Here is a 26725-nt window from a genome sequence, read left to right as displayed (position 1 = left end):
CCAGGTCGTATCGCAGGTCGTGATCGTTGGTAAATCGTATAGTGAGACGGTACCCTAAGATGTTTAATAGCAGTCTGCTCTCTCCACTGCAGAGCTGTTTGGAATTACCAACTGCAGAGAGTAAAGCAGAGATAAGTTTGATTACATAGACCTTTCAACTTTCCTTTCAGGGCAGTCAGTGTAGGAGGAGGTTATACAACAGAGCTTATAGCAGGGTGAGGAGAGCTGCATGAACCAAAGTGTTTGTAATGAGACACAGCTCAGCTTTACTATACTGCTCCTCCCCCTACACTAACTGCTGTGAGATTAAAGTTGAAAAGTGTCTTGTGGACTTTGTAATCACACACAGCTCTGGAGTGAGATCAGATGAGCAGGCTCTCCTGTGTACGACAGACATGTAATGACAGTCATTCTGCTCTTTTCTCTGAGCTTTGTCTCATTAGAAACACTTCTAGCATCTCTGCTCACAGTGCTGTTAGTTTTGCTTTAGAGGCTCTCCCATCACAATGGCTGACGTGAGATGAAATCTAAAAGATGTTAGTAATCACACTCATCTCTGCTCTGCTTCAAACACTTTGTAATTGCACACAGCTCTGCAATGAGACCAGTGAAAAGAGTAGACTGTCATTCATTAAATGTCTCACACAGGAGAAAACCTGTTTTTAGCTGTTGTGGGGGGCTGTTCTTTTTTTCCTCTGTATGTTGCTGCCTGCTTATAATTAAACATGAGCGAATATGTTCGGCTCCCTCCTTATTCGGCAAGCTATAGTGCTTACCGAAGAAGCTGGATTCCTTAAGCGCTCCGATAGGTGTCCGGCACTGCAGCTGCGTGTGTCGCGGCTGTGTGACAGTCACAACACCCAGGATCTCTATGCATGTGTGCTGACTGTCGCACAGCCGCGACACATGCAGCTGCAGCACTGGACACCTATCGGAGCGCTCCAGGTATCCGGGTTCCCGCTGCATCTTCTTCGGTAAGCGCTATAGCTTGCCGAATAAGAAGGGAGCCGAACATATTCTCTCATGTCTACTTATAATTGGTCAGCATCATACAGGTGAAGAAGTACGCGCCCCCAGAGACAAATCCCTAGTAATGACTAGGTGCTCGAAGTCAGAGAAACCAAGGAAAAACCTGCCCACAGGCCCACCCCAAAGCACAAACCTGTTTGTCATCATAGACACAGAGAGAGACAGACTGTCTAGGCTTCGGGGGCGGCCTGTGGGCAAGTGTCTTCTTGGTTTCTCTGGCTTAGGCAGCAAGATAACAGTGGCAACCTGACAATGCCTGTAGTTTACATGGCAAAATCCCGCTGACAGGTTTGCTTTAACTCAGCTCTTGAGTCATCAGTCCATGATGTGAACAGTTTAACATGCTCAAACTGGTGAAAGGTTTTCTTCAGGCATTGTTTTCCTTGCTTTACTTTTCAAATTGAGAGTATAATACATTTCTCTTTGTTAATAAACTCATATTTGTTCCATTTATTTAGCCTGGTTGTGTGAATACCACAGAGATGGACATAAGAAAGTGTCGTCGAATGAAGAATCCCCAGAAAGTCAAAAAGGTATATCTGGCGGTATTCTGTACTACCTGTTCGCCTTCATTTACACTTTTCATCGTCAATTAATTTATCCAGTGCTGTGCATATTTGTCTCTTTCTAAAGATCTTGGGTTTTCTACTTTTTTTGTTAGCTAGTATGTGTAGGGGCCTGATGGTAATACTTATTTGCTCACAATTAAAGGTAAAATCTCTGCATTACTGCAGCTTTCACTTAATTTCACTGTTTCCTATTAGAGAAAAAGCTGCAGGTGACTTAATTGGTAACAATCGCTAGAATTTGTTAATTATAATGGGTTCAATGCTCAAGTCAGCAAATAAGAGTGCTATTGCTGAATAAAAGAAAAACACTATACAAAGACCAAGATCAATATTGCAACTATACAATGGTAGGTCCAAATTCTGGGGACAAAGGAATTACAGTACAGTTAACTTTAATGCCTTACTTTCTGATTAAGGTTGTTTGCTTTTCCCTTCTTTCTCATCTGTTTCATCTGTCCCTGACCACTACGAAGACTTCTTCCAGCCGTAACTTGTATTCAGAGCTTGCAACCCTGGCATATTTGACATCTCACATTTCCAGTACCATCTCCACATATTCCCAACCTACAGAATCTCCTTATCCTGCTGCTAGTGCTCCCAGATTATAGTGTCTGTTACTCCATCATTTGCCTGTAGTTTTGAACCTGCCATGTTGCACGGTACCCGAAATACTGAACTTCAGAAATAATGTTGTCATCACTACAAAAACACTCAAAATATAGTGCACCCCTGCAAACAATACCGTAGGATTGATTGTGTCCCAACCAAATATAGTGCCAAACCGTGCTCCATATTCTATCGCAGATGGTAATAGTGCACAACACATCAAAAGTGCCATGTTTTGTACCTTATGATGTAATAGTGATATGGTTAATGCCTTCAGGGTTAAGGTTTCTCCTTATGAGTGAGAGTGACATACCAGGGTAAGGAGGCTTATAAGCCCTGCAATACTTCTCTGGGAAATTAAACATGCAAATTGCCACTTCAGACAGGAAGAGTATTTGAACAATAGTGCTACCTATTGGAAGTAGCAATGCTAAAAGGCAAGATAGACCCTTTAATGGGCATTGCCACATGACTTAGGATAAAACTCAATCCAGAATTGCCAAAATAGAGCAAAGCAGAAGGTCTCATTTGGCTGTATGAGAGAGAGGCTATTGACTGGGTTCTAAGGGGTAACATTTCTCCTCATGGAGAGTGACATGCCAGGGTAAGGAGGCTTATAGGCTGTCCAATGCTCCTCTGGAAAATTAAATATTTACATAGCCCGTCATTTCGGTCATGTCACTCTCCATAAGGAGAAACATTATCCCTTAGACCCTAGTCAGAGGCCTCTCATACAGCCAAATCAGATCTCATGCTTTGCACTGAGGAGGGGCAACACCCCAAAACATTTGTCTGCAAATTGAGATCCTGGTTTAGCTTTTATCCTAAGTCATATGGCATGTCCCATTAAAGGGTCAATATTAACTTTTAGGATTCCTACTTCCAATCAGTAGCATTAGAGTTCTAGTCGTTTTTCTCTCTTATTGACTTGAAACAGTAATACCGCTCTTACTAGTAGTAAAATAATGATCAACCATTATTGTATGCTCACAAAATAATAATGCCCTTTTGTGCCCTTCTAAAAAATGAATACCCCCTAGACAGTAATAATGTCACGTTAGTGCCTCATTAACCCTATAATTCCCAAAGTGCCCCTTAGAAAGTAATAATGGTCCTCGAGTACTTCTTTAAACAATAATAACGTCCCAAGTACCAACTTAAAAAGTTATCATATTTCCTAAGTGTCTCCATAAAAGTAATTTCTCAGAATAAAACTATTAAATTTTACAGCTGCTTTATCTTAAATTCAGGAAAAGTACATCAAGTCTTCTGTGGAGTTTGTGGCCACGTTTTGGCTTACAGATGCTGATAAGTGGCACACACAGGGGATCTATGTCCCCAACACCACATTACTAAAAATGTTTCTAGGGATGTAAAATATTGAAATCATCTACAGCAAATAGCATTGCTGTATGGCAGATGGCAGAGAAAGAAAGAACAGTATAAGCAAAACTATGGCCCTACGGGTGGTAATCCATATTTCTATCCATAGCCAGTTCACTTCCTCCCAGTACCTCGGGGTCTCATTCCTGCAAGTTAAAGTGATGATTTCCAATTTGAGGTTCTAATGCAAAGCTAATAGGTAAGAACAGCAGGAAGATGTCTTTGAAGATGAAGTCCATGTGACTAAATTATTAATGAAGTGTAGATAAAAGGACCTTTATAAGGCCGGCGTCACACTGGCGAGTTTTACGGACGTAAGAGCGCAGAAACTACGTCCGTAAAACTCGCATTACATACGGCACAATGCTTCTCAATGGGGCTGCTCCTATTAGCCGTATATTACGGTTCAGTATTATACGGCTTTCTACGGCCGTACAAAATCGCAGCATGCTGCGTTTGTCAGCGTATTGCGCAAATAATACGCCAATGAAAGTCTATGGGGGCGAGAAAAATAGGGATTCCACACGGCCCTGCAGTGTGACTTGCGAGAAATACGCAGCGGTGTTAGTGAAAAGTCGGTAATTCAATTGCCGGCTTTTTCCTTCTCCTTCACAAACCCGACATGATATGAGACATGGTTTACATACAGTAAACCATCTCATATCCCCATTTTTTTGCATATTCCACACTACTAATGTTAGTAGTGTGTGTATGCAAAATTTGGGCGCTGTAGCTGCTAAAATAAAGGGTTAAATGGCGGAAAAAATTGGCGTGGGCTCCCGCGCAATTTTCTCCGCCAGAGTGGTAAAGCCAGTGACTGAGGGCAGATATTAATAGCCAGGAGAGGGTCCATAGTTATTGGCCCCCCCGTGGCTAAAAACATCTGCCCCCAGCCACCCCAGAAAAGACACATCTGTAAAGATGCGCCTATTCTGGCACTTGGCCACTCTCTTCCCACTCCCTGTAGCGGTGGGATATGGGGTAATGAAGGGTTAATGCCACCTTGCTATTGTAAGGTGACATTAAGCCAGATTAATAATGGAGAGGCGTCAATTATGTCACCTATCCATTATTAATCCAATTGTAGGAAAGGGTTAAAAAACACACACACACATGATTAAAAAGGATTTTAATGAAATAAACACAGCGGTTGTTGTAATAATTTATTGTTCTCGCAATCCATTTGCAGACCCTCGCTTGGAAAAATAATAAACGCACAATATACATACCTTCTGGTGAACCGTCTCGTCCCACGAGGTAATCCATCTGAAGGGGTTAACTAATATTACAGGCAGGAGCCCTGCTAAATGCAGCTGTGCTCCGTGCCTGTAATCCCCGGCGAATGAATGAAATGTAGGTCATTGACCTACATTTCCTTCAGTCGCGGTGATGCGCCCCCTGGTGGATGTCCTCATATGACCTGGAGCGTGGGAAAAAGTTCCCAGGCTGCAGTTCATGAGAACATCCAGCAGGGGCGCATCACCGCGACTCAATGTAAGTACAGATCCTGCTTTCCTTTCAGCACCCGGGGATTACAGGCACGAGCGAGTGGTTTATCGCAGCTCTGCCTGTAATATTAGTTAACCCCTTCAGATGGATTACTTCGTGGGACGTGATCTGACATCAGAAGGTATGTATATTGTGCGTTAATTATTTTGCCAAGTGAGGGCCTGCAAATGGATTGAGAGAGCAATAAATTATTACAACAACCGCTGTGTTTATTTCATTAAAATACTTTTTAATCATGTGTGTGTGTGTGTGTGTTTTTTAACTCTTTCCTACAATTGGATTAATAATGGATAGGTGACATAATTGACGCCTCTCCATTATTAATCTGGCTTAATGTCACCTTCCAATAGCAAGGTGGCATTAACCCTTCATTACCCCATAGCCCACCGCTACAGGGAGTGGGAAGAGAGTGGCCAAGTGCCAGAATTGGCGCATCTTCCAGATGTGCCTTTTCTGGGGTGGCTGGGGGCAGATGTTTGTAGCCACGGGGGGGCCAATAACCATGGACCCTCTCCTGGCTATTAATATCTGCCCTCAGTCACTGGCTTTACCATTCTGGCGGAGAAAATTGCGCGGGAGCCCACGCCAATTTTTTCCGCGATTTAACCCTTTATTTTAGCAGCTACAGCGCTGAAATTTTGCACATACACACTACTAACATTAGTAGTGTGGAATATGCAAAAAAAAAGGGGATATGAGATGGTTTACTGTATGAAAACCATGTCTCATATCCTGTCGGGTTTGTGAAGGAGAAATGAAAAGCCGGCAATTGAATTACCGGCTGTTCACAGATATCGCGCTGAATGAAATATAAATACAGAATATATATATATATGTGTCTCAATGACATATATATATATACATACTGTATATATGTTTTAATGAACATTTGAGCACATAAATCCATTAGATGTCGGTTTTGCAAGCCTGCGCGAAAATCTCGCAGTACGGATGCCATACGGATTACATACGGAGGATGCCATGCGCAAAATACGCTGACACACCCTGACTACGGATCACTATTTTGGGAACATTTCACCGTATTTCGGCCGTATTACGGCCGTAAAATACGGACCGTATTGTCTTACGCCGAGTGTGACGCCGGCCTAAGAGGTTTTAGATTCCAGGCAAATATTTGCCAGGATCTCTTGTAGATTAAATCAAGGAAAACAAATTAGGAAAAACTTGTAGTTGTATGTTATGTTACATTTACCATTGAGGAATGAATAAAAAATGGATTAAATAGGAAAACCCATTTTCGTTCATTATTTTCCATCTTTAATTATAAAACGGACCTCTAAGGCAAAGTGTGAACAGAGCCTCAATCTAATATTGCAGCGCACGTTTCAATGTAGAGTATATTTTAATGTACTCCATATTTCCACTAATTTATTTATGCCTTGTAAATCCCTCAATAATCAGCTGTTATTTTCTCAAGTGACAGCCGGATGTAAGCATTTAATGTGTAGCTGTCGCTGCTGAGAACTGCAGATCAGCTGCTATTCATTTAGAACAGGTGCTGATCTGCCAAGCAATAAACAAAGCAATAAACACTCTGTTGAGTGTTACATCCGCATGCTGCCAGAGCTAATAGTTGATTGGTTTGGGTTCCAGGTATTGGAGCTTCACCAGAGCCGATCCTATTTTTCCAGGTGCCTGGAACAAATTTTTCAATATTTAGTTCGGATTCCAATTGCCGCCAAAAATATTGTTTTTGCAATATTCGCCGAACCCCATTAGAGTAAATGGGAGTAGAGATGAGCAAATATATTTGGGAACGATCGACCACTTCTGATAGCAGGGTTTGTAATGTAGATGTAGGGGCTGTTAGGGGTCGAGTTCCCGCTTCTGCACAGGGGGAATCTCGGGCCGTCTCTGCTGCGGTCTCCTATTCTTCTCCTGCCGCAGTGGAGCCTGCTCAGCAGAGACGTCGGTCCCAGCGTCTTGCTCAGTCCCGCTCTGTACAAAGAGTTACTGCTGCTTCTCTGGCTTCTGCCATTGAAGTCAGTGCTGGGCAGCGGCGAATAGACGCTTGTGGGACTAAGTCCTGCTTTTCTCATTCTGAGCATGCCCTGAGTGAGATCTCTCAGTGGAGATCGAGGGTCACATGGTCAGACACTGCAGCTAGTCCATTGGTCCTTTCAGGAAGGTCCTTTAAGTGCAAAGGCTAAGTCTTGCTTTGCACACACTGAGCATGCCCAGGGCAAGATCTCTCAGTGGAGATTTAGGGTCACATGCTCTGGTATGACAGTCTCTCATTGGTCCTTTTAGGAAGGTTTTTTACTTGCTGCAGCTATATAAGGCTCGCATGGCCGCACGGCCATGCGCTAGTGTACATTTGTATACGTGTGTTTGTTGGGAGTGCAAGTCGTTCATTAATTACCCCTACCCTATTGTATGAAAGCTCGCGTAAGGTGTATGACTGCTACCTAGCGTCCGACTAAACACTCCACGTGTTACACACGAGTCAGCGTCTATCGCTGTGACCGCCAGTGCGGCGCCACGCGCCAGTAGTGCGCTTCTTAACCCACGTCTGGGTACTAGTGGTGTCTGCCAGCACGGCACAGTTCGCACTCCGGTGCTCTTGCTATTCCTACACACTCAGTTGCGGTGTGGTGAGCAAGTTGTCTGAACGGACTTCTACCCTGAGTCTTGGGATTGAGTTCGCCGACTCCTTGCTTGCACTCATTTGTGCGGTATTGCGGACCTGTGGCTTAGCAGGGTTCGCTTCCACCGCCATATAGCGCCGCCATTTGCTAGCAGCGGGTTTTCACCTGCACGGTGGACCCCAGACTGCGAACGCACCAATATTATTACATCTTTTACTTGGTGCGTTCCGCCAGTCCTAACAGAACACTAGCGCCAGGGTCTGGCTAGTAAATGGCGGACGATCAGCGTTTACAGCGGTACATCCAGCAGCTGGAGGGAAGGTTGGCGGCTCTTGAGCGTTCAACTTCGGCTGTGGATGTCACTGCTGTCGCTGTTCAGGCTGCAAGTGTAGCTGCAGCCAGTTTGTCCGCTGCCACCCCTGCCCCGATTTTATCCCGTCTCCCGCTTCCTGACAAGTTTGCTGGTGACAGTAAGCAATGTCGCGGATTCGTGAGTCAGTGCTCCATACACCTTGATCTCCTGGCGTCACGTTTCCCTACGGAACGGGCGAAAGTGGGATTTATTCTATCTCTCCTGTCGGGCAGGGCGTTGGAGTGGGCAACGCCACTTTGGGAGCGTGATGATCGTGCAGTACAGAGTGCTCCTTTCTTTCTGGATGCACTGAAGCAGGTCTTCTTAGGACCTCGTGTTACCCACGATACCGCGCTCCAGTTGTTGACTATTACTCAGGGCTCGTCCGTGGTCAGCCAGTTTGCCATCCAGTTCCGGACTCTAGCTTCAGAGTTAGAGTGGCCAGACAAAGTTCTAATTCCGGTGTTCTGGAAGGGACTGGCAGACCACGTGAAGGACGCCTTGGCCACCAGGGAGATACCCGCCACTCTGGAGGAGCTTATTTCTGTATCTACCCGCATTGATCTCCGTTTTCACGAGCGGAGGTTAGAGCGGACCCAGTGTAGGCAGAGGTTTCGGCTGGCTCCTACCTTCGCCAGACCTCTTGTATCTCCTGTTTTGGCGTCCGACTCCCATGAGGCCATGGAGATTTCTCGAGCGGGACCTAAGTCTCAGGCCGCTCGAGTATCCGTGGTTTGCAAGTATTGTCACCAACTAGGACATTATGCCAATAAATGTCCACGGCGATCGGGAAACGATCACGTCTAGTAACCATTGGGGGAGGTTCACTAGACACTGCTACATTTTCCTCGAAACTGTCCTTTAAAGGGACAATCCTGTTAGGCTCTTCCACTCTAACAGTCGAGCTTTGTGTGGATTCAGGAGCAGAGGGGAATTTTATGTTTTATGAATTAGTTATGCTCGCTAAACCTGTAACAGAGTTGTGAATGGGACCACACTACCACTGCAAATCACACATCAGACTGTCCCTTTCTCGTTGTCCATGTCCCCTTCCCACCAGGAGATTATTTCCCTTCTTGTCCTTCCCGAGGGAATGGATGAGATTTTACTGGGAATACCCTGGCTCCGTTTCCACTCTCCACATATTGAGTGGTCCTCAGGGAGAATATTGGGTTGGAGTAAGGCTTGTATGGGCAGGTGTGTGAGTGAGTGTGTACAGGTTTCTTCTACCGAGGTACCCGTAGACCTTTCTTCTCTTCCCAAATGTTATTGGTGCTATGTAGACGTATTCTCTAAAAAGGCAGCTGAGACTCTACCGCCTCATCGCCCCTACGACTGTCCTATTGACCTCTTGCCTGGAGCTGAACCTCCTCGGGGAAGGGTATATCCCCTCTCTCTCCCTGAGACGGAGGCTATGTATCAATACATCCAGGAGAATTTGGCAAGAGGATTCATTAGGAAGTCAGTGTCTCCCGCAGGGGCGGGATTCTTCTTCGTACAGAAGAAGAACGGGGAATTACGTCCTTGCATCGATTACAGGGGTCTTAATGCCATCACCATTAAAAATAAATACCCTTTGCCCCTGATTTCTGAGCTCTTTGACAGGCTAAGGGGAGCAAGGGTTTTCACCAAATTAGATCTGCGGGGTGCCTACAACCTGATTCGCATCCGTGAGGGAGACGAATGGAAAATGGCTTTTAATACCAGGGATGGGCACTATGAGTATCTGGTGATGCCCTTCGGGCTCTGTAATGCCCCAGCCGTTTTTCAGGACTTTGTCAACGATATCTTCCGGGATATGCTTTCCACCTCGGTCGTAGTCTATCTGGATGATATTCTCATCTTCTCTCCAGATATTGACTCCCACCGGAGAGATGTTGGCAGAGTCTTCGAACTCCTACGGGCGAATTCTCTTTATGCAAAGTTGGAGAAGTGTGTGTTTGAGCAGGAGTCTTTACCTTTCCTGGGCTATATCATCTCTGCCCAGGGATTGGCTATGGATCCTGCCAAGCTACAGGCTGTGATGGACTGGCAAGAACCCCATTCTCTTAAAGCGGTGCAGCGCTTTATGGGGTTCATAAATTACTATCGCCAGTTCATTCCCCACTTCTCAACTTTGGTAGCTCCCTTGGTATCCCTCACCAAGAAAGGAGCGAATCCCAAATTGTGGTCGGAAGAGGTCTACAAGGCCTTCACTTCTATAAAGTCTCATTTTGCTAGCGCTCCCATCTTACATCGTCCCGATGTGGACAAGCCATTCCTAATGGAGGTGGATGCCTCATCCGTTGGTGCTGGAGCAGTCCTCTATCAAAAGGATGCTCAAGGTCGGAAGCATCCATGCTTCTTCTTCTCAAAGACCTTCACGCCAGCGGAGAGAAATTACGCCATCAAGGATAGGGAGTTGCTAGCAATGAAGTTGGCCTTTTCAGAATGGAGACATCTTTTGGAAGGTGCTCGGTTTCCCTTCCAAGTCTTCACAGACCACAAAAATTTGCGTACAATATTTTTTCTAAAAAATATTTGCGTACAGCTCAGCGGCTGAATTCTCGTCAGGCCAGATGGTCCTTGTTCTTCTCCCGGTTCCACTTCACTCTCCATTATCTCGCCGGGGAGAAGAACATTCGTGCTGACGCCCTCTCTCGCTCCCTTGTGTCAACTGAGGAGGACGAGGAGGAGCCTCGGCTTATTGTCCCTTCAGAGAGTCTTAGAACCGTAGCTCCGGTTTCGCTAGAGTCTGTGCCTCCGGGCAAGACTTTTGTTCCCATCAATTTGCGACCGGAGGTTCTCTCTTGGGCTCATTCGTCCAGAGTGGGTGGACACTTTGGGGCAAAGAGGACATCTGACTTGCTGGCGAGAACGTACTGGTGGCCACATATGGTTCGTGACATCGGGGACTACGTTCGGGCATGTGTCTCTTGTGCCAAAAATAAGTCTCTTCGTCAACGTCCAGCTGGTTTGTTATACCCTCTGCCGGTGGCAGACAGGCCCTGGGAGATGGTCGGGATGGACTTTGTTGTGGGTTTGCCCAAGTCTTGTGGCTGTACCGTCATTTGGGTAATCACCGACCATTTTTCTAAAATGGTGCATTTGGTGCCGCTTCCTCGGCTACCTTCTGCACGGGCCTTGGCAGCGTTATTTATTAAGCATATCTTCCGCCTTCACGGTATGCCGGACAAAATTGTCAGTGATCGGGGTCCCCAGTTTGCGTCTCGGTTCTGGAGAGAGCTTTGCCATCTTCTCAGTATTGAGTTAAATCTCTCTTCTGCCTATCATCCCGAGACGAATGGGTTGGTAGAGAGAGCCAACCAGACCTTGGTCACATATCTGCGACATTTTGTCTCTGCTAGGCAAGATGACTGGGCATCCTTGCTATCGTGGGCGGAGTTTGCTCTGAACAATGCTGTAGCCGACTCCACTGGACAGACCCCATTCCTCCTTAACTATGGTCAGCATCCGCGGGTACCTGTGCCCATGCCCGTGTCCTCCGCCGATTCCAGGGTGGGAGACTGGGCTGTGGAGGCGCGGGACATTTGGGATCGCACTCAGGATGCCATTCGGGCTTCCAAGGAGAGAATGAGGTCCTCCGCCGATGCACATCGGCGCCCCGCTCCGACCTTTGCTCCTGGTGACTTGGTGTGGCTCTCCGCCCGTAACATCAGGCTGCGAGTTGAGTCTACAAAGTTTGCACCTCGCTACTTCGGTCCTTTTAAGGTTCTCGAACGGGTTAATCCCGTGGTCTACCGTTTAGCCCTTCCGCCTCGCCTAGGTATCACCGACACCTTTCATGTGTCCCTTTTGAAGCCCGTATACATGTCCCGGTTTTCCGAGTCATCTGCTGGGACATCAGGTTCGTCTACGGACGATTACGAGGTGAATGCCATTCTGGGATACAAGGTGGTACGTGGCAAAAAGTTTTATCTGGTGGATTGGAAGGGCTGTGGTCCTGAGGACAGGTCTTGGGAGCCTGCTGAGCACATTCGGGCTCCGCAGCTTATTGCTGCCTTCGAGCGTAGCGAGGTCCAAGGAGGGGGGGGCCATGTTAGGAGTCGAGTTCCTGCTTCTGCACAGGGGGAATCTCGGGCCGTCTCTGCTGCGGTCTCCCATTCTTCTCCTGCCACAGTGGAGCCTGCTCAGCAGAGACGTCGGTCCCAGCGTCTTGCTCAGTCCCGCTCTGTACAAAGAGTTACTGCTGCTTCTCTGGCTTCTGCCTTTGAAGTCAGTGCTGGGCAGCGGCGAATAGACACTTGTGGGACTAAGTCCTGCTTTTCTCATTCTGAGCATGCCCTGAGTGAGATCTCTCAGTGGAGATCGAGGGTCACATGGTCAGACACTGCAGCTAGTCCATTGGTCCTTTCAGGAAGGTCCTTTAAGTGCAAAGGCTAAGTCTTGCTTTGCACACACTGCGCATGCCCAGGGCAAGATCTCTCAGTGGAGATTTAGGGTCACATGCTCTGGTATGACAGTCTCTCATTGGTCCTTTTAGGAAGGTCTTTTACTTGCTGCAGCTATATAAGGCTCGCATGGCCGCACGGCCATGCGCTAGTGTACATTTGTATACGTGTGTTTGTTGTGAGTGCAAGTCGTTCATTAAATACCCCTACCCTATTGTATGAAAGCTCGCGTAAGGTGTATGACTGCTACCTAGCGTCCGACTAAACACTCCACGTGTTACACACGAGTCAGCGTCTATCGCTGTGACTGCCAGTGCGGCGCCACGCGCCAGTAGTGCACTTCTTAACCCACGTCTGGGTAGTAGTGGTGTCTGCCAGCACGGCACAGTTCGCACTCCGGTGCTCTTGCTATTCCTACACACTCAGTTGCGGTGTGGTGAGCAAGTTGTCTGAACGGACTTCTACCCTGAGTCTTGGGATTGAGTTCGCCGACTCCTTGCTTGCACTCATTTGTGCGGTATTGCGGACCTGTGGCTTAGCAGGGTTCGCTTCCACCGCCATATAGCGCCGCCATTTGCTAGCAGCGGGTTTTCACCTGCACGGTGGACCCCGGATTGCGAACGCACCAATATTATTACATCTTTACTTGGTGCGTTCCGCCAGTCCTAACAGGGGCAGAGACCCTGATTTCAGCTATGTATCACTTACTAGGCTGTGTTTTTCCCAATACAATCAGTGTTTTATCACCAGGAGATTATCACTAGAGGACTGGATGCCTCATGCCTCCTGGTTCAGCTACACCCCCACCACTGACTTACCAGCTTTCTGTTAATATACAATGTACACAGGAAGCTGCCAGTCAGTACTGTGGACGGGGTTATATATGCAGTTCAGCATTCTGAGCTCTGCTAGATCTGCAGCACAGAAAACTGTGATTCTATCACAACTGATGCACCCAGTAAACTAAGTTACACATCACTGGAATCAGGGTCTCTGTCCCTACCTTATGCTGCTATCAGATTACATAGTAAAAACCTGCTGACTGATAGAGGTAGAAGTTTACACTGTCCCAACTACACAGAACACTGCAGCTAGCGGAGAACGGGCATCTGCGCTGGGACGCTGTGTCGCAGTCATAGTGGGGAGGAGAGTGGCCGGGCCAGTTTTAGACAAAGTGGAGCCCTGGACAAAAGTTTAAAATGAGCCCCTAAATGCTCACATATTGCACCATCACACTCGAACATTTAGGTTGCATTTACACTGAGTTTGGGCTGTTCAATGAGCGCAGTTGACAATATTGAAGTTGTTCGGTGCCTGTCCTCTTTACACAGGCATAGCATATATATATTAGCATATATACAAGTTAGAATAATGCAATATGTAAACATACACACTTACAGTGGGGAAAAAAAGTATTTAGTCTGCCACCAATTATGCAAGTTCTCGCACTTAAAAAGATGAAAGAGGCCTGTAATTGACATCATAGGTGGACCACAACCATGAGAGTCAAAATGAGAAAACAAATCCAGAAAATCACCTTGTCTGATTTGGCAAGATTTATTTAGCAAATTATGATGGAAAATAAGTATTTGGTCACCTAAAAACATGCAAGATTTCTGGCTCCCACAGACCTGCAACTTCTTGTTTTAGAGGCTCCTCAGTCCTCCACTCATTACCTGTAGTAATGGCACCTGTTTGAACTTGTTATCAGTATAAAAGACACCTGTCCACAACCTCAAACAGTCTGACTCCAAACTCCACTATGGTGAAGACCAAAGAGCTGTCGAACGACACCAGAAACAAAACTGTAGCCCTGCACCAGGCTGGGAAGGCTGAATCTGCAATAGCCAACCAGCTTGGTGTGATGAAATCAACTGTGGGTGCAATAATAAGAAAATGGAAGACATACAAGACTGCTGATAATCTCCCTCGATCTGAGGCTCCAGGCAAGATCTCACCCGTGGGGTCAAAACGATCACAAGAATGGTGAGCAAAAATCCCAGAATCACATGGAGGGACCTAGTGAATGACCTGCATAGAGCTGGGACCACTGTAACAAAGGCTACCATTAGTAACACACTATGCCGCCAGGGACTCAGATCCTGCAGTGCCAGACTCACCCCCCTGCTTAAAGGGAATCTGTCACCTAATTTTGGCCCTATAAACTGCAGCCACAGCCATCAGAGCTTATCTACAGCATTCTGTAATGCTGTAGATAAGCGCTCGATGTAACCTGAAAGAAAAGAAAAACAAGTTAGATTATACTCACCCAGGGACGGTCCCGGTGTGATCCGGTCCGATGGGCGTCACAGGTCCAGCGCCTCCCATCTTCATACGATGTCGTCCTCTTCTTTGCATCCTGTTGCGGCTCCTGCACAGGCGTACTTTATCTGCCCTGTTGAGGGCAGAGCAAAGCCTCTCTGACCTTTCCCAGAGCCTGCGCACTGCAGTACTTTGCTCTTCCCTCAACAGGGCAGATAAAGTACGCCTGCGCAGGAGCTGCAACAGGTAGCAAAGAAGAGGATGACATCGTATGAAGATAGGAGTCGCCGGACCCAGACCTGCGACACCCATCGGACCGGACCACACAGGGACCGCCCTGGGTGAGTATAATCTAACTTGTTTTTCTTATCTTTCAGGTTACATCAGGGCTTATCTACAGAATTACAGAATGCTGTAGATAAGCCCCTAATGGCAGTGGCCGCAGTTTATAGGGCCAAAATTAGGTGACAGATTCCCTTTAAGCCAGTACATGTCTGGGTCCATCTGAAGTTTGCTAGAGAGCATTTGGATTATCCAGAAGAGTATTGGGAGAATGTCATATGGTCTGATGAAACCAAAGTAGAACTGTTTGGTAGAAACAAAACTCGTCGTGTTTGGAGGAGACAGAATGCTGAGTTGCATCCAAAGAACACCATACCTACTGTGAAGCATGGAGATGGCAATATCATGCTTTGGGGCTGTTTCTCTGCAAAGGGACTAGGACGACTGATCCGTGTACATGAAAGAATGAATGGGGCCATGAATCGTGAGATTTTGAGTGCAAACCTCCTTCGATCAGCAAGGGCATTGAAGATGAAACGTGGATGGGTCTTTCAACATAATGATCCCAAGCACACCGCCAGGACAACGAAGGAGTGGCTTCGTAAGAAGCATACGAAGGTCCTGGAGTGGCCAAGCCAGTCTACAGATCTTCATAGAAAACCTTTGAAGGGAGTTGAAAGTCCTTGTGGCCCAGCGACAGGCCCAAAACATCACTGCTCTAGATGAGATCTGCATGGAGGAATGGGCCAACATACCACTAACAGTGTGTGCTAATTTTTTGAAGACTTACAGAAAACGTTTGACCTCTGTCATTGCCAACAAAGGATATATAAGAAAATATTGAGATGAACATTTGTTAATGACCAAATACTTATTTTCCACCATAATTTGCAAAATGAATCTTGACAAATCAGGCAAGGTGATTTTCTGAATTTGTTTTCTCATTTTGACTCTCATAGTTGTGTTCTACCTATGATGTCCATTACGGGCCTCTCTCATTTTTTTAAGTGGGAGAACTTGCACAATTGGTGGCTGACTAAATACTTTTTTTCCCCACTGTAACTCAGATGCACACACTCCACATACCTCAGATGCACACAGTACACATACCTCAGATGCCCACACTGATGCACACACTGCACATACCTCAGATGCACACACTGCTTTATGCTGGAGGGAATGAAGATGTTCCACAATATGAGCTGCAGATTCTCGTGCTCACAGCAGCACTGTTCCAGCAGGCACCACCCTGCCCTCTCTTCTGCTGGGACTGCGGCCAAGAGGAAGCTGACAGGACACGAGCCGCTTCAACCATCACCATAAGCAGCACACACAGGTGGAGACCAGAAAACTTATCTCACAGCTTAGCTTGGTAGGTGCCGGCCATCTCTATCTCTCCCCCTCAAAGGCACCTTGCAGGAGGACAGGATCACTGGCCAATGAGTGCATCTATCATTCTGAGAGGGAAAGCTTCAGTGGCCGGTGTTCTTGTCCTTCACTTCACATGATCGGGATGTCACCACAGGTTCTGAACCAGTCTCTACATCGGAAGTTTCATTGACTATGCTATTATCAGTGAAGCTCCTGCTGTAGACGCTGGGGACCCCCAAGGGAGTGGGGGCCTTAGGCAGATGCTCAGTCTGCCCTGCACTATTGCTGGCCCTGTAGTGCAGGGAAGTAGTATTTTGCTGCCAACTGAAAGATGCTTCAGACCACCACCTAAGGCGAGATGCTCATATTGTCTCATGACAGGTATGGCCCTGACTGCCAATATTCTGACAATATTACAAACCCGAACAACACTTTTAACTTGATTGTGAAAGCAAGAATATACTGTGTAAAATAATGCCCTTAAAAAAAACCTGCTGGCTTGGTATACATATCTGAATGTAATATATGTTTATTGCATCATAAGTCTGTAAAAGTAAGCACCTTTCTTTCTTCTGTTCTCTTTTTTACAGTCCGTTTATGGTGTATCCGAGGACTCTCAGTCACAGAGCCCAGTGCACATGGCTTCCCATGTGATTAGAAAAACAACAAAAGATGACTTGCGAAAACAGGTAAGTACATTAGTAAATGTATCCCTTCCAAGAGAAGACATTTACCACTTGTGTACAGGGTCCCCACCTCTGGGACTCCATCTAATCACTGGATTGGGGTCCCATGTTCCTTCTTGATGTGTGGAGGAATTTAAATTAAATGGTGGCCAAATATGTGCATTGCTGCTCCAAATGTATTATAGTTAAGGAAGGTAAGTTAAGTAAATTGCATAGCTGATTTTGCCAGAGGGAATCTCAGGAATAGGTTGGGACACCAGTAATATATTTATGACCAATCTTGTCGACAGGTAATAATTGTCTTCTGACAAAATCTATTTAAAAGCTGACAAGTGTTCTATTTATTTAATAGTATTTTATTATCTTAATGGGAAACTGTCACCACATTTGACCTATGTAAACTACTAATATAGGCATACAGGTTGTAGAATGTTGAAACAAAGTCCTACCCATATGCCTCATATCAGATGTCTGGTGGTTGATAAATCACCTTTTATTACTTTATGTAAATGGCCTCTTCCAGGTTGAGGGGAGGACGCTACCTGGAAGATAACTCAGCCTCCAGAGATTATTTTACGTGAAGGGGGAGTTACCAGTGTGAACAAAGTAACTAACACAGGATAAATTAGATGTGTCTTCTTGCAAACACATGTTTTGCAGCTCTCTGAGCTCTTCTGTATTGTGACAATATTGCAGCCCTGTCTGCCTGTGAGATAGAGGCTGAAGCTGCAAGAAACTTGCAGATGTGTCGGGTATAATCGCACACAGTTCTGCAGTAAGATCAGGAGAGCAGAGAGCGGCCATTACATATCACACTGGTAACTTCCCCTTCATGTAAAACAAGCTCAGGAGACAGAGTTATCTTCCAGACAACATCCCCCATAGCCTGGAAGATGTAATTTACATAAAATGATGACAGATAAATTATCCACAAGTCATCTGATATGAGACATCTAGGTACATAGTAACATAGTAACATAGTAACATAGTTATTAAGGTTGAAGGAAAACTTTAAGTCCATCTAGTTCAACCCATAGCCTAACCTAAACTGCCCTATAATGTTGATCCAGAGGAAGGCATTAAAACCCATGTGGAAAATAGCTCCACTTTGGGGAAAAAAATTCCTTCACGACTCCACATACGGCAATCAGACTAGTTCCCTGGATCAACGCCCTATCAAGGAATCTAGTATATATACCCTGTAACATTATACTTTTCCAGAAAGGTATCCAGTCCCCTCTTAAATTTAAGTAATGAATCACTCATTACAACATCATACGGCAGAGAGTTTCATAGTCTCACTGCTCTTACAGTAAAGAACCTGCTTCTGTTATTATGCCTAAACCTTCTTTCCTCCAGAGGTAGAGGATGCCCCCTTGTCCTGTCTCAGGTCTATGATTAAAAAGATCATCAGAAAGGTCTTTGTACTGTCCCCTCATGTATTTATACATTGTAATAAGATCACCCCTTAGCCTTCGTTTTTCCAAACTAAATAGCCCCAAGTGTAATAACTTATCTTGGTATTGCAGACCCCCCAGTCCTCCTACCTTGGTCGCTCTTCTCTGCACCCGCTCCAGTTCAGCTATGTCTAGGTATCACATTCCTCAGCAGTCCATAACCTGTATACCCATATTAATTTCTTTGATAGGTCAAATAGTGACAGATTGTGTAGTGTAGTGACAGATTCCCTTTAAAGTACCGTAAATCTGTCTCCATCAAAATGCTATTTAAATTAACTATACAGTGATTTAGGGGATTTAGTCCTTATAAAACTGTAAACTCACCGCCACTACCTCAACAGAATTTAAAGCCATCTAAATAGCTCTCATGTATTTGCCTCTCATGATTGGATATTGATTTATCATGTGCATTAGTATTGTCATCTATATGCTTCTCCGTAGCCCATTCTTTGTCTTTCCCACATAGTCCTTCGGGCAGGTGCACTGAAATGAATACACCACCTCCGAGGTCCTACAGTTCGCAAAATGTCTACATTGGTAATTCCTACCAGTGGTACTTGAGAAGGTTCTAGATTTTTACATCTATTTACAGAATTTGCACTTTCCACATTTGAAAATGCCATTCTCCCTATTTTCCAACCACGTCAAAAGTCTCTTGATGTGGGAATAGGTGCTTTGTGCAAACTGGTTGCGAATCGACCTACTTTTTATATATTTGATGGAGGGGGCATTTCGAATGATGTCACATATATCAGGGTCTGTTTTCAATATGTTCCAATACTTTTGAATAATTGATCTCACCTCGTCTGACTGATAATTGAATGTTCCAGTTATTCTGACCAGAGATTCTGACTCCTCCCTTGTTCTCTTTTTAAGTAGTGATGTTCTGCCCCTAACAACCAATACTTTAAAGGCTTCGCTAAGAACATTAATTGGGTAGCCCCTTTCAAGGAATATGTCCCCAAGATCTCGTGCCTGGTGGTGAAAATTGATGAGGGATGAACAGTTTATCCAGACATAGAGATACTGTTCCTTAGGTAGCCCTCTTCTCAAGCTGGGGTGGGTGATGGCTGTCCAACTATAGAAGCTTATTGGTGGCAGTAGGCTTGCGGAATGTCTCAGTGACAATCTAAATCAAGGCATCCCTCTGTATTTTGACATCCAAAAAGATAATCATGTCATGACCAATATCATTAGTAAGTTTTAAATTAAACTCATTATTTTTCAAATCCCCCACAAAATTTGCAGAGGACTGGGCATCTTCGGACCAAAGAATTAGGATGTCATCTATATATCTACCTCAGATCAATATCCGGGGTTTACACCAGGACATCCTGTCCTCACCATAAACAATGGCGTCTTCCCATGAGCCCAAGAACAGATCAGCGTACGTGGGGGCACATGGACTTACCATCGTAGTGCCCCTGAGATGATGGAAGAACTTGCCATTGAATGATAATAAATTATGCTTCAAAACGAACTCCAACAGCTCAGAAACAAACCTGTTATGTAAGGAAAATTTTATTCCCACAGGCATGAGTTAGTATTTAACTGCTTCAAGACCCACATCTGGAGGGATGCTACTGTACAGTGCCTCTACATCAATTTAGGCCAACTGTACTTCTTTGCCTATCACAATATCCTCCAGCTTGAGAAGGAGTTTCGATGTATCACTAAAGTAAGAGAGCAGCAAGATCACAAAGGATCTAAGAATATTATCAATGTATAAACTACAGTTTTGGGTAATTGAATCAATACCTGCAATGAATGAACGGCCTCTTAGTTAATCTGGGCCCTTGTGCACTCTTGGTAGTGAATAGAAGACAACCATAACTGGGAATTTGGGGTACATAAAATCCTTCTCATTTTTGGATATAATCCTAAGGTCAAGTGCTTTTTTTAAAAAGGTATTCATGATCCTGTAAAAAGATTTCCAGTTGGATATCTCCTTAGGACCATATATGTGCCCTTATCCTCAAGTATATCATTACACATTTGTAGATATTTTATATGGTCTATTATGACAAGGTTTTCTCCTTTATCGAAGGGCTAATATATCAATTCCTTGTTATTTGACAAATTGTCTAGGGCCTCCCTCACCTATCTAGACATATTCGATTGGAGTAATTTCTTCTTGGTGTATGACTAACCTGTCTTTGCTCTTCAGTTACTAAGTTAGTATTTATAGTACTGTATATCAATGCTATCATAGTCTGTATTAGGAGGCATTCATTTACTTCTAGGCCTCAGATCAGTAAAGGTGCCCTTGCCTGGCTGTCTTCCATTCTCATCCAAAAGATCAGCATGTATCCTCATGCTCAGTAGATCCTCCTCCATAGTGCCCAATAACACACATTCAGCATGGTCGTGGTTCTTAAAAATAATTTTCCGCTAAAGTTTTTGATTAATATCTTTCACCCATCCAAATTCATCAAAGTGATTTGTGGGTATGTAGGACAAGCCCCTGCAAAGTACCGATGTCTCCAGAGGGGACAGAGGGTAGGGTGAAATATTAATAGTCTTATTGCAATCACTCATTTCCGTGTATTGTAATCCCCCAATCTTTCTCTTAGAGGATATGGTCCCATCGTTCCCTCCCTCCCTAAAAAAAAAAAAAAAGAGGACAATGGCGAAAAAGGTCCTGATGGTGTCTCTTGCATAACTGTTCCTTGTGGGCATATATCCTCTTCTCTCGTGTAATTCAGATGTATTAGTCTTTCTACATGGACCACCAAAAGCACCCCTCCCTCTAGAGGAGCTAGGTGGACCCTGATCTGTGTCAGATAATTCTACTAAAGCCAAGGAGGAGATATCAATAGTCTCTTCTCCTTGTTTATCCTCCTGTAGGAATTTGGAAATGTTTTTTTCTTTAAATTTTTAAATTCATATTAATCCCTAGTAATTTGTTTATGCTTTATTTCTTTAATAGACTCTTGAAATCGTGCAATAGTTATTTGCAAGGTAGACTCTCTCCTGGAGAAATGTGTTCTTGCTTTGTGTTTTAAAGCTTCCTGTTAGGTTGTTCTGGTTTTTTGGAAGATGTTCAAGACTTGACTTTAAGAGCTCAGGTGTTCTGGCCCTCCTTGCCGGTGTGATAGATAAGCTCAGACCCCTGGTGAATATTTTATTTTTATGTAGTTTTCAAGTGATTAAGTTTTCCACAAGTATTTGATGTTCTCTTTGTAGCGTGCCTTAAGGTTATGGAACATTGTCCTCCGTTCAGGGGTCTCATTAGACCCATGATCCCGTTCAGCTTCAGAGAAAACATCCAATGCTTCAGCCACCCACTGGTCCCTGACGAAAAAACCTGCCATAAAGGGGGGGGGGGGGGAACAAATACATCACAGAATAGGATAGCAAAGGTGCGAACCAGTTAACCTGTAAGCTCACCGACTAAGCACTCAATACAAAATAATAGATAAAACTTATTACTAACCTCTAAAAATAGAAATAAAAGTAAAACAAGGTCTTTGGCCGATAGACTTAAAATACATCTGGACACTCCTAATAATCACCTGAAAATGGTATGTTGCCTCAAAAAATTACATTTAATTCAAATGCAAATGAGGGGGCTTTGGTGCATCTTTCCGTACGACCAAGAGCTTGGTGCAGCATTACTCCCCCTCAGAGCTCATTATAAATGAAAGGTGAAGTTACCAGTGTGAGACATGTAGATCAGGAGAGCAGACTGTCAGTGATTACATGTCTCACACTGGTAATACCTCCTTTCTTGTACAATAAGCTCTTGAGGAAGATTCTCAGGGAGATTTATGCCCGACCCATAGATCTTAGGAGCTCATTTACATATTAAGAAAATGTGATTTTCTCGGGAATAAAACCATAAAGAGAAAAAAGAAAAGGGGATTGGTGCTGGACATCCTGCCAATAAGTCAGAAGAGGACTCTATATTGGATTAAAATGGTTTACCTTTATTACAGACTACTCATGTCAAGAGGAGAATGCTCTCTTCCTCAGGCCCATTAACACTCAGTTCACGACACAGGTCTTATATACATGTTGGCTACAAAGGACATTCCTACACAGTTCAGAATCCCATAATACAATAAAACACATCACATACATTTGAATATAGGCAATATAAATAGTAAAATATACTAAACAGTAATCTTTTAACAAATAACGGAAAATAGTCAGGGATTTGAGGAAGAGAGCGTTCTGCTCTCGAAACGTGTAGTCAATAATTAAGGTATGAGATTTGTTTCCACTGTGTTTCCCCAGACTGAGTCAGGAAAACATGGGTTGTGCGATTTAGTGACAGATGACAGCATTGTATAACTGGAGTCTTACAGACAGATACTTTCCCTTTAATGCACCTTTATAGATCTCTAAACATTTTATTACACAAGTAAGCACAGGATAGGTTAATGAATATATGGTTACTGGGAGTTCCATCTCTTAGACCTTCAGTTGCCAAAAACTAGGCTTCCAAAAGTCCTCTGTGTCAGTGGATCAATAGCTTTTGAGCACCAATCCATTAGTTCTACAGTATGGGACAGATACAGAAAGCCATTCAGAAAGACCATAGAAATACCATAGGGATCCCAGAGGTTTGACCCCGAGCGATTATAAATTTATCCTCTAGAACTGTGGATAGGTGATAAATGAGAAATCTCATTAAATAATAACATTTTGGTGGGCTGCAGTGACCACTTAGAATGTTTAAGTCTCTGCTATATGTAGTTATTAAATTAGCAATATACAGTGAGCTCCTACCCCTAAAGGCCCCAACAGAGAAGAAAAAAAAGGATCAAGTAAAAAAAAAAAGACTGAAAATATAGAACCATGGTGTATTTTACATTTGCCAATTATGTAGCTAATTTGTTAACCAACTTTGGAGCGTTAATTATGTGTTGCTATTGTATCATTATTTTTAAAATTAACTAATATGAGATTTATTTTTTTGTTGATTATAGATAGATTTCCTGAATATTCAGATAGATCGACATTGTTTAAAGATGTCCAAAGTAGCTGATAGGTGAGTGCATTGTGTATTTTTTTTTTTTTTACAAAAGTAAGGTGAAACAATGGATGCTTATTACTATATTTTCTTAAAATGTTTTTAAGATTTTGGCAAAGTACACACTTTAGTCTTATCTATGTGCTCTCGGACCTATGTCAAATGTTGGGGGTGGACTTTTGTCTGCAAAGAGCCATTTTGATATTTGTACCATCATTCCGTTACCATACAAAATTATCAACTTGAATATTATCCTGCTATATTTTGTCAAATATTTAATGAACTCACCTCTGTTGTGATGGCTGGAGCTGCTTCTCTTTGGTGTGGCTGTGATGTCAGTTGGTATGGATAATTTTGCTACTCTGAACTGCTTCTCTAGATTTGCATTGGTCCGGAATCGCGATTCACCCATGGCTGTTAACCTGTTAAATGCCACTGTCAATCTCTGATAGTGGCATTTAACTTGTACTTACCGACCGGAGGCGCGCTGGAAATCCTGCCCATCGGTGACCCCGTCACGTGATCATGGCTCACCGATGTGTTGGCATGACAACCAGAGGTCTCCAGCAGAGCTCTATGGTTGTCATAGCTGGATTGCTATGAGCACTGCCCAGTGGTCGGCGCTCAAATCAAATGAGCATTTCTGCTACATATAGGCGATTTAATCATCGCCTGTGTGTAGCAGAAGCAATCAGACAACTGCAGCTTCTAGTCTCTCATAAAAACTATTGAAGAATGCAAAAAAGTAAAAAAAAGTTTTTTGTTTTAACCCCTTTCTGACATGTGACGTACTATCCCGTCCAGGTGGCATGGGCCCGAATGCTCACCAACGGGATAGTATGTCATAGCGATCGGCCGCGCTCACGGGGGGAGCTCGGCCGATCGCGGCCGGGTGTCAGCTGACTATCGCAGCTGACATCCGGCACTATGTGCCAGGAGCAGTCACGGACCGACCCCCGGCACATTAACCCCCAGCACACTGCGATCAAACATGATTGCAGTGTTCCGGCGGTATAGGGAAGCATCACGCAGGGAGGGGGCTCCCTGCATGCTTCCCTGAGACCCCCGGAGCAACGCGATGTGATCGCGTTGCTCCGAGGATCTCCTACCTCCTCCTTCCTGCAGGCCCTGGATCCAAAATGGCCACGGGGCTGCATCCGGGTCCTGCAGGGAGGTGGCTTCACAGCACCTGCTCAGAGCAAGCACTGGTAAGCCTGCAGGAGTGCACGTCAGATCGCTGATCTGACACAGTGCACAGCAAAGTGTCAGATCAGCGATCTTACACTATAACATGATGCCCCCCCTGGGCATATTGACATGTGTAAAAAAAAATTTAAAAAAATTACATATTCACATGTGTAAAAAAAAATAAAAAAAAATTCCTAAAAAAAAAAAAATATATATATTGTTCCCATAAATACATTTCTTTATCTAAATAAAAAACAACAACAAAAGTACACATATTTAGTATCGCCGCATCCGTAACGACCCGACCTATAAAACTGTCCCACTAGTTAACCCCTTCAGTGAACACCGTAAAAAAAAAAGAGGCAAAAAACAATGTTTTATTTTTATACCGCCAAACAAAAAGTGGAATAACGCGCGATCAAAAAGACGGATATAAATAACCATTGTACCTCTGAAAACGTCATCTTGTCCCGCAAAAAATGAGCTCCATACAGCATCATCAGCGAAAAAAATAAAAAAGTTATAGTCCTCAGAATAAAGCGATGCAAAAATAATTATTTTTTCTATAAAATAGTTTTTATCGTATAAAAGCGCAAAACATAAAAAAAGATATAAATGAGGTATCGCTGTAATCGTACTGACCCGAAGAATAAAACTGCTTTATCCATTTTACCAAACGTGGAACGGTATAAACGCCTCCCCCAAAAGAAATTCATGAATAGCTGGTTTTAGTCATTCTGCCTCACAAAAATCAGAATAAAAAGCGATCAAAAAATGTCACGTGCCCAAAAATGTTACAAATAAAAACGTCAACTCAGCCCACAAAAAACAAGATCTCATATGACTCTGTGGACCAAAATATGGAAAAATTATAGCTCTCAAAATGTGGTAACACAAAAAATATTTTTTGCAATAAAAAGCGTCTTTTAGTGTGTGACGGCTGCCAATCATAAAAATCCGCTAAAAAAACCCGCTATAAAAGTAAATCAAACCCCACTTCATCACCCCCTTAGTTAGGGAAAAATTAAAAAAATGTATTTATTTCCATTTTCCCATTAGGGTTAGGGTTAGGGCTAGGGTTAAGGTTGGGGCTAGGGTAAAGGTTGGGGCTAGGGTTAAGGCTACAGTTAGGGTTGGGGCTAAAGTTAGGGTTAGGGTTGGGGCTAAAGTTAGGGTTAGGGTTTGGATTACATTTACGGTTGGGAATAGGGTTGGGATTAGGGTTAGGGGTGTGTCAGGGTTAGGGGTGTGGTTAGGGTTACTGTTGGGATTAGGGTTAGGGGTGTGTTTGGATTAGGGTTTCAGTTATAATTGGGGGGTTTCCACTATTTAGGCACATCAGGGGCTCTCCAAACGCGACATGGCGTCCGATCTCAATTCCAGCCAATTCTGCATTGAAAAAGTAAAACAGTGCTCCTTCCCTTCCGAGCTCTCCTGTGCGCCCAAACAAGGGTTTACCCCAACATATGGGGTATCAGCGTACTCAGGACACATTGGGCAACAACTTTTGGGGTCCATTTTCTCCTGTTACCCTTGGGAAAATACAAAACTGGGGGCTAAAAAATAATTTTTGTGGGAAAATTTTTTTTTTTTCTTTTCACGGCTCTGTGTTATAAACTGTAGTGAAACACTTGGGGGTTCAAAGCTCTCACAACACATCTAGATGAGGTCCTTAGGGGGTCTACTTTCCAAAATGGTGTCACTAGTGGGGGGTTTTAATGTTTAGGCACATCAGTGGCTCTCTAAACGCAACATGGCGTCCCATCTCAATTCCAGTCAATTTTGCATTAAAAGTCAAATGTCGCTCCTTCCCTTCCGAGCTCTGCCATGCGCCCAAACAGTGGTTTAACCCCACATATGGGGTATCAGCGTACTCAGTACAAATTGTTCAACAACTTTTGTGGTCCAATTTTGTCTCTTACCCTTGGGGAAATAAAAAATTGGGGGCGAAAAGATCATTTTTTTGAAAAAATATGATTTTTTTATTTTTACGGCTCTGCATTATAAACTTCTGTGAATCACTTAATGGGTCAAAGTGCTCACCACACAT

At 44.2% G+C, this 26725-nt stretch overlaps 1 protein-coding gene across 5 annotated transcripts in view; it reads left to right on the top strand.

The window, feature by feature from the left end:
- The window catches only part of RGS6 (regulator of G protein signaling 6), a 758999-nt gene that overhangs the window by 682651 nt on the left and 49623 nt on the right, over nt 1–26725 (top strand). For all 5 annotated transcript variants that reach the window (XM_077261994.1, XM_077261976.1, XM_077262004.1 and 2 more), the window contains 3 exons: nt 1488–1562; nt 16954–17052; nt 23444–23505. In XM_077261994.1, the coding sequence (XP_077118109.1) occupies nt 1488–1562; nt 16954–17052; nt 23444–23505 (236 nt within the window). The remainder of the gene's footprint in view (nt 1–1487; nt 1563–16953; nt 17053–23443; nt 23506–26725) is intronic.

Source organism: Ranitomeya variabilis, chromosome 1, assembly GCF_051348905.1.
Source record: "Ranitomeya variabilis isolate aRanVar5 chromosome 1, aRanVar5.hap1, whole genome shotgun sequence".
Lineage (NCBI taxonomy): Eukaryota > Metazoa > Chordata > Amphibia > Anura > Dendrobatidae > Ranitomeya > Ranitomeya variabilis.
The sequence above is the reverse complement of the archived record's forward strand: the minus strand, read 5'-3'. Positions and strand labels throughout refer to the sequence as shown.